This window comes from Limulus polyphemus, unplaced genomic scaffold (assembly GCF_000517525.1).
Source record: "Limulus polyphemus unplaced genomic scaffold, Limulus_polyphemus-2.1.2 Scaffold39, whole genome shotgun sequence".
NCBI lineage: Eukaryota > Metazoa > Arthropoda > Merostomata > Xiphosura > Limulidae > Limulus > Limulus polyphemus.
The window spans coordinates 834,375-843,945 of record NW_013665649.1 but is presented as its reverse complement, the minus strand read 5'-3'; the positions used below and the strand labels follow the sequence as shown (position 1 = coordinate 843,945).

The 9,571-nt window shown below is 34.9% G+C and overlaps 1 protein-coding gene across 1 annotated transcript in view; it reads left to right on the top strand.

The window, feature by feature from the left end:
• The first annotated feature begins 2,009 nt into the window (after positions 1–2,009).
• LOC106461474 (protein grainyhead-like) overlaps positions 2,010–9,571 on the top strand; it is a 124,206-nt gene continuing 116,644 nt past the window's right edge. The window contains exon 1 of the mRNA XM_022388714.1: positions 2,010–2,209. Coding sequence (XP_022244422.1) covers positions 2,028–2,209 — 182 coding nt within the window. The 5' untranslated portion in view covers positions 2,010–2,027. The remainder of the gene's footprint in view (positions 2,210–9,571) is intronic.

The following is a 9,571-nucleotide window of genomic DNA, read 5'->3' as shown; positions in this document are numbered from 1 at the left end:
AACGTACCGACACATCACTGATATGGTTGCTGTAAATATCACAGATAAAAACATATATAGTAATAGAAAAGGCACAGACTGCTTAAATAACCTAAATAGTCACTGACTATAGAATACAGAACAGAAGTAATGCAAAATTCATATTATGTAGATTTTCTTTAACATAAATCTTATTGTTTAGTAATTGTAAAGGATATGACAAATTCTCTAAATGGGCAATAAAGCAAACTTTTATAAATACATGTAGTAGATAGTGTAGATATATGTATCTTAAAATTAATTGTATCTTAAAATAAGAACCAAACCATTGCCTTTACAAGAATAATCTGGAGATGCCGAAGAAGCAGTCCGTACATAAGCAGCTGCTGAAGTAAATATTATTACTATTGGGAGAATCACTCTTTGCTCGGTTAACGTCACTGACTATTCATGTGACTGTAGAAACGTAATCGTCATAGCAAGAGAAACAGTTTTAGCTTGAAACTTCGTTGAATGGACGGCAACTGCCTGAAGGCGAAGGGCGGAAGACTTTTGAAATATCGTCCTCTACACTTGTGTTTCTACAACATGTAGTTGTCGTCCATTCAACAAAGTTTCATCATGAATGCTCTGCCTAAACAATCAAAGTTCTAGCTTAACTCAAGTGCATTGAAAATTTGAGTGCATATATACGAATTTACACACTTATGAACTTACCTCCTCCTACACAACAGACTGTAAATTCACAGTTTGTACATAAGATAATGATAAACCTTTTTTGTGTAATCTTATGTTCCAAATGTTATCACAAAGTAGTCGGTTTTTGCAGTGGATTTGTGTATATTGCAGATTTCGTATGTTTAAATATACATTTGAAAGTTTCATTTCTACCTTTCGAAGGTGCTTGGTATTCTTCTATTTTTTTGTAATTCTTCTCATTTTTGATCCTACGTGATTGCTTAATATCACGAATTAAATGTTTCGTTTATACGGATGTGTAAAAGAACCATTTATGTGATGATTTTTGTTATTTTGTCTTTCTTGTTTTAATTTTATACTTTTTGGTCTAAGTGTCTTTTGCAACTGAATATTTGACAGGTAACTCGCGATAGTTAAATAAAGTGATTTGAGTAACCTTAGCGCATCATCATTCCTAAAAACGGCCTTTTAAAGTTTGCTCCAATTTTCTAAACTAATTTAAATGTTATTTTCCGCAAAGAAAATATTGAACGATATAAAAGTAGAATTGTATTGAAGAAAAGACGACGTTCACACAAACTTTTTATCGTATTCTCATGAGTAACTAAAGGAAGTTAGTCAAATATACTTGACCATCTCTGTTATCCTTACAACAAACTACCAGCGACTAATGGATGGTATTAGGCCTTGTTAGATTGCTGTGATAAAGAGATGGCTCCCACTAGAAACAAAATTCCAGCGCTTATACATTTCAGTAATCTGTTTGCCTTCCCTCCCTACTGTCCTGTGACGCTTCTCACGCGCTGGTCTCCCCCTTACCTGTGCTTGTGGGACCGTCCCGGCTGCCACTGTCCTCAGGTCTCGAGCCGCCATGCTTACCTGCCTGTAAAGAGAAGCTTCTTGCTTGGGCTACCTTGATCCGAATACACACACACTCACGCACGCACACACTAACCGACTTTTCAGCGTAGAGCAAGCTGCAGTGCTGACGACACTGCGTGTTCATTGCACCATACCGTAAGCAGGATCGCCGTTTCTAAGTAAGACATACAGGCTTTCTTACTGTAGGCAAGATCGCTGTTTCTTAGCAAGCCAGCGGTTTCATCGTTGCTAAGATTTTATTTCGAGCACCCATCCAATGCTCTGCATCTAAAGACTCTTTGGTAAACAGCACTTCGACTTGTAAGTAAAGCTTTAGGTAGCCAGCTGAACCGACTGATAGAAGAAGGCTAGCAATACAGGACTGCCCTACTTATACCACGCTGGAGACTTGGAGCCTAAACTGGTTTGGGGAAATTAGAAAGTCAGCCAGCCTGAACAGCTAGACACTCGGCCAGCAGTAATACACAATGGAGGTCGAGCGGACAGGTTTTTCGGGTTTTGCGGGTTCGTCCGACGGTGGTGAGGCCGCTAGTAGCAGCGGACCCTCTGCTACCACACCAGCCGCCAGCCCTAACAGTAGGGCCCAGAGTCCCGTCAAGACATCAGTAACAACCGGCACGGCGAGTCCCCCAGTCGACAGCCCCACCAGGTAAGAGTACTGGTAAATCTAGATACAAGGGCAAGGTTCCCCCCCCCCTGCACCCCTAATTCTTCTGCCAGCTGATGTACCCGTTCTGCACGTGGTCTTGTGAAACTGGTCCTCCCGAAACCTGAACGACATCGAGTTTAGAATAAGTAGTTAAGTAATCCGTCCCTAGCCCTACCTACACCTAATATAGAGAATAAGAGGTGAAATATGGTTTAATGCAGAAAAGATTAAAAAAAAAACGTTATATTCCTTTCTCCAAAAAAATGTTCCATACAGTTGACACTGACAATTTGTTTTTCTCAGAAGCAGCTTTATGTCTTCTTTGGATGTTTTTTTATATAAGAAACTGTGTACAAACCTTATATGAAAAGAAACTAATTCTTAATATATTGTTTTGAACAATTTTGATAGCGTTACATAGAGCTAATTTACACGCAGATTCTTCAGTGTTATTTACAAGTTATTTCTTAATCTGGTAAATATTGTGTCTGTCCTGAATAGTATTGTTGATCGTTTTATTTCCAATCATTTGTTCACTATACCTGTCATGTTACCAACAGAGTTGCATTACATTCAAACTGGCTAAAGTGTGGCTAGAATTATTAAAATGTATAACTTGTTTAAATTGTAAAACACTCCTTCAAATGTTTCTGAAATTTCTTAGAAGGTTTAATAGAAATAATTATTCAAAACAGCTATATCAGCTTTTGCACGAGACGTAATTAGATTAGGGAACATTTCTTTTAATCTTAAGAATAAAAATCAAAAATACATTTCTAATAAACCCTACAGTGTGTCCAAAAAATGTATTATAATAATGTACATCTTATACGTTTAAGATAAGAAGGTGTTATTTCTAAGAACTTATGCAATAATATGTCAACCATGATAACTCTACCATATTCAATATCGACGAGGCCTTCCGTCCAATACGAAGGATTATTAGGTCGGCTAATATACAACCGATATAGCAATGGTCGAAGCGCTATTTATACCAGTTTAATGAACAAAAACCATTATGATGTGAAATAGGTTAAGTAAATTAATTTTAGTCATTATCAATCTCGTTTATGTCATTTACAAATCAGAATTACAGTACGGATTAAAACCACAATATTATTATTATTAATAATACAGATCATTTTCTGTTATTATATAGTTTCATTTAACTTGATAATCATTTAGAAGAACTGCCGAACTAACAAGTTAGACTTCTTCTTAAGCAATGCGACGAAATTCTTGTATGAAGCTTAAACGTTATTATTAGAAAATTATTAGTTTAGAGAACACTATAACACCAAAAGAGAACTATATAACACTAACCTAACGTATGTTGACGATTCTCTCATGTTTTCAAGCATACCATCGGTGTAATAAATAAATAAAAATTGTATGAATATTAATAAACTAAGGAAAAGGTTATAAAACTTCTGATAAAACTCACATAAGCTGTAATTTTGTTTTCACATTCCTCTTGATTTATCCATTTCGGATTGAAAATCAGAGGAGTGTAAAAATATCATTACAGATCTAGCTAGTGTCTTCCGCAACTCATTGCCCAAAAGGCTTTTCGTTCAATACCAGATCTCGTCAGTTTGGCTGGACGATGAAAAATAAAAGTTTCTCTGCAATTTTAAAAAACATTTTAGAAAAACTTTTGTCTCTCACCGTCCAGCCTAACTGACGAGGTCTGGCATTGAACGAAAAGCCTTTTGGGCAGAAATAGATAAAGTAAGTACAATGTGAAAAGAAAATCTGCAGTTGACGTGATTTTTGACACAAATTTTAGGCCTATTGATAACCCTTAAGCAAAATATTGTTTCTAGATGTTACAAAATCAAACAGAACAGATATTACTACAACAAACAGATTATTATTTCTGGACATTATGAAGCCAAACAGCATATTATGGTATCGAGTGTGAATGTTGCGAGACGAAAGAGAATGTTATATCTGTTTGATTGTTTTTTGTGACTGTTTCTAGATGTTACAAAATCAAACAGAACAGATATTACTACAACAAACAGATTATTATTTCTGGACATTATGAAGCCAAACAGCATATTATGGTATCGAGTGTGAATGTTGCGAGACGAAAGAAAATGTTATATCTGTTTCATTGTTTTTTGTGACATATCTGAAACTGATTAACTCAATACGAACCTATTTTGTTATTGATGTGAAAATATCGTAAGAAGTTTAGTCGAATAAGATATAAAAATTAAGTTAGCTTCAATGTTTGTTGTTTCAATCGACATTCGACGTTAACTTATATCGATGCTCATGTGGTATTATATTTGTGTTTCTAAGTAAAAAAGTTTACTGGAAACATTTGTAAGTATTATATATAAAGTTTAATGGTATGACGCATGTATATAAAAAGTTTGGAGATAACTTGAATGATAACGAAGAAAATATCATTACATAGTTTAACATAGTAACAGATGTGCCTCCCTGTGGGTCAACGGTAAGCTGACGGTTACAATACTTAAATGCTTAGCTTTATACTAAGAAAACAACAAGAAGTAACGAATTTAGGACGTTTAGACAAGGTTTTTTTTCAGCATCAGGTACTATGTTAAACTTGTAATAAAATTTTCTTAGTTACCCATCCAAGACGTCTCCAAGTTTTCTAGTCTCCTAGTTGGTTCCTCGGCATCATATCTGGATGTATACCTACATATGTATAATAGTCATTGTATATTCGTTGTTATTCAGTTTTCTAAATTGGCTCAACATATATATATATTTATATGTAAGTACCAGACAGACTGAAGATGATTAGTGCAAGTGTTGAAACTTATATCCATATAAATTTGGTGTTTATTTATATGTAAGTACCAGACAGACTGAAGATGATTAGTGCAAGTGTTGAAACTTATATCCATATAAATTTGGTGTTCTTCCTTAATACTGGATTTAAACTTTATTTTATTCTATCAAATTCTTCAGTAATGTTGCACTGGGGGAACTAACACCCAAATAAACAAACTAAAAGCCGAACGTGATCTGTGTATTTCACAGACGATCAGTTGCTTTATAATCTCCCCCCTCCCAAGTAAATAGCTTCATAAGCTGGGAGTAGTGTGCGTCTTTACATTTAAGATTTTCAAATTATACTACTTTCACTTTGCTTTCCCTCGTGCATAAACAGAGCAGGTAGTACAGATAGTTAGTTAAACACCCAGAAGAAGCTAAATGTCACTCCCTGTGGGGACTTTCCCACAACCTACACCTACACTCTAGCCAACGAATAAGTCACCCGTTTAATTGGCGCCTACAGGAATGACAATAGATTTTGTGAAGGTTTAGTTAACATTCGTGTCTGGGTTATAAATTCGCAGGAATATTTTCTTTACCACTGAAAAGTTATTTAATATTAAAATACGATAATATCGAAGTTTCTTTATGCAATTAGTCTATGTTAATTAGGTAAGTACTTCTAAAAACTCTCTGACTGAAAATAGTTATTTGAGAAGTTTTTTATGTAAATTATCACATTTGTGAGGAGCCTATCCTGGAGAAATCCGAAAAAAAAAATCTTTTGTGATATTCCAACTTTCCGTGGTCTTGTTTTCGTTAGATGTTGATTTCTTGCCTTAACACAAATTACGTTATACATTTATTTGTGTTAACTCTAGTAATGATATACGTATCTGCTCTATAGTGTTTTTTTTTATTATTATTATTGAAAGACAGGCAGCTCTTACAATTACAGCCTTACTGTTCTGGAAAACTACCACCCACTGTATATATCTTAACCCCCCCCTTCCTATTTGGAGTATTCGGATGTGGGAAGGGTTTCAGCGATTACTATTCCAATACGATATATAGCCACCCTTGATGGGCTTTCAGCTAGGTTCCAGCAGGTCTGTAACGTATGTTGTTGTTTCCATTGTTTCATTTAAAGCTTGACCAGTTGCTATAATCTAATTTCTTCAAGTAACCCTTTCAGGTTTTCCCCCCATGCTGTTCTGTAAGGTAAGGATTTGATCTATGGCCAGATTGTGTTAGGACATCGACGCTTTTGCTTTGAAACTGGGTGAAAAGTTCTCACCACCCCAAAACTTTACAACCATTTGTCAGAATTTCTGTAGTGATGGGTTTTACACCAAGTAATACTATGCTGAACATACGGTGCTTGTGGATGATGGTTACGTCACTAGCCTAAGAGAATAGGATGTAACTATTTGTGATACAGCTTTATTTCGTAACCATAATGTCGCAGGAAAGGTTACAGCAACGATATCTATTAAAATAAATATTATTACAGCGTGAATTATATCTATGTTATTCTTATACGTAGTACTGGCTGGGTCTTCTTGATATAGATAAGAAGGCAAACTTTTCAAGAAATCATGGCTGTTTGGCTAAGAGACAAGACACGTGGAACCCCTTAATAAAATCTCGTGGGACCCCATTGTAAAATATCGTGGGATCCTATAGTAAAAGCTCGTGGGATCTTTAGCAAAATTTCATAACCAACAATACCTGTCGTACTGTTTACACGAACAATGGTCGGGTGTAGATAACAATGCAATCTATACGCTTCATTGCAAATACACATACATTCAGCTTTTTCTTCTTTTATTAACCGGAGTCACGCAAATCCCTGAATGAGCAGGATTTGTTTAACGTCTAGATTCTCAATAATTAACCAAAAATATATTTAGAAATATTATTGTTAACATTACTTTTCAATTGTTTATTGTCCATATCATAACACAACTATACCAGTCACCCATGTTAACTTGGTCTAAGACCATTTTAATGAAGTATATGTATCACCTGTGTTATAAGATTTTGAATTCCTACAGTAATTGGAAATATATAAATACTTTTTTTTCAATTTAAGACCCGTGTGAGTTTATGTATTAGGTATTTATGAAATCAGAATCTGTCCGATGCGAGATGGAATAATTTAAGCTAAAAGTTATTCCAAATAACTTCATGCCTAAACATATGCCTAATAATTAATACACAGCATTCAACCAACTTTTAAGGGCGTGGTCAATGGTTAGAGTTCCCGGAATGTAAATCTGTGGGCTTACGATAGCTCTACAGAATCACCAATATCTTGAGGGCATAGACCCTTAACCTTCGAATGTTAACTTCTTACTACTTTCGTAGCAAGTAAACCAAGTTTTATTTAACTTTAAAAGTTTCTAAAATATATGCTATATAATACACACACATGCATTAATCAATAAAACAATGGCTTTTATAGAGATCTTTGGTTTGCGTACGAATGCTGAAGCTTTATTTGTAAGACGAATATGTCGTGTTTAACTAGCTTTACTTCTACAAAACAGTAGAAGTAGTAAATTTTATAAACATACCATTTCGTTTTGAGGGAAATCGTCTATCAACTAAATTTTGCATTGGACAGTACGCATGCGCACGATGTTTCTAGGACCCTAATTTATGATTCGCGACTCGTTGTCACAAGACGTTCTGCATTTTGGGACTGTGAGTGTGCTATAAGAGTGGCCATTATACGGGCCAAAGAAGAGTAGCCCAGTAGTTAAAGGCGGGTGTTGTTGTCTTGTTTTTTTTCCTCTAGTCTCCCAACCCTAATAGCTCAGCGGTAAGTCTGCGGATTTGTAACGCTAAAAATCGAGTTTCGATACCGGCGGTGAGCAGAGCACGGATTTCCCGTTTTGTAGCTTTGCGTTTAACAACAAACGAACTCTCTAATACAATACTCTAAAACTCTCTCTCTTTTTGTAGCTTTGCGTTTAACAACAAACGAACTCTCTAATACAATACTCTAAAACTCTCTCTCTTTTTGTAGCTTTGCGTTTAACAACAAACGAACTCTCTAATACAATACTCTAAAACTCTCTCTCTTTCGGACTAATACAAGAATACACATAGTTTCTTATAACTAAAGTTACAGACAAATATAGATAAAATACACAACCAAACTTAAATTCGTGATTTATTCTGTAGCCACAAGTTTTCGGTAAACGCCCACATAAAAATCACTAAGCAGCAAAATGTCTAACCAAGTAAAACCGTTTTCTGTGGGTGAGCACGTAAGAATAGACAAGTGCGAAACCGAAAAAAAACCATTCGAGTCTTTTTCTATTGATCTGTCTTTGGCAGAAAATTCAAAAAACTAAATATTATATCTAAGTTTAACACGTATTTTGAAGTTTACGTAAATTTCAAAAGTTTTTTTTTTTCAACTAGTATATTAACTAACGACCGAACCAGTGAATCTGAGCTTTAAATATATAAATTGTATGCAACGTTTTAAGAATTTCAAATACTGGGAATAAACTTATCATGATAATTATCTTTTAACTGTATAAACATCTTGTATATTCCCTTATACTGCCTTCGCTATAACAATAGTTAGTTTGCTCGAAACCAGCACGTTTAATATTGGCAGTTCCTTGTTCTCCAAGCATTAGACCAGCATACAAAATACCTTATAAATATCATAATACGTTCAGTGACTCTCTTTTGGCCATGTTGTAGGTGAATCAAGGAGAGAACTGACAGCATAAACAGTAGAGTAGCGATAGGACGTACAAGTACGTACATACAACTACCCCCGTAAAGTCAAGACCTATCTGGAAAGACATATCTTTTTGTTTACTATTTAATTCCACCCTCATTGTGAGTAGTGGGCGGTGTTTTGTTTGCGTTCGAGGACATTTACGTGCAAGAGTAAGTATGCATTTTTTTTCTTCAAAAAATAGTTTAAATTTGGGAAAATAATGACTGCACGTTATTCCTCTGAAGACAAAGTAACGGGCGAGACGCATGAAAAGAGCCCAGCAGCAGAGACATGTGTTTTTGAAATGTTTTTTTAACGATTTTTTTTTTTTAGTTGGTTGCCAAATCTAACTTTAGGAGTGAGACCATTGTAACAAGTTGCTAATTGTTTTCTGACATGGTAACACCCATCAACTCAAATTTTCATTTTGAATTTTTGAGCTCCATTATGTTTTTACATTTATGTTTATATGAATAAGATTAAGAAGTTATATCATAATTTCTTCTTGTAATATTTTAATATAAACCATATTAACATATTCTGCTAATTATGGTAAATTATCAATAAGTACTTAGGTTATCAGAACTTGGCCCTCTATGGAGACATTTCAGTACATATATATATATATTCTTCCCCCTTTGATTACTGTTGCTAATTCCTAGAAATAAACTTGTTTAGCCAGCCGTTTGGATTTACAACTGAAATGTTTTGTATTCTAATACCAAATTCTATCTAACCAACCTCGAGCACCCACTTTCCACAGTTCTCATTATTTATAGCTTGTTTGTTTGTTTTTTGGAATTTCGCGCAAAGCTACACGAGGGCTATTTGCGCTAGCCGTCCCTAATTTAGCA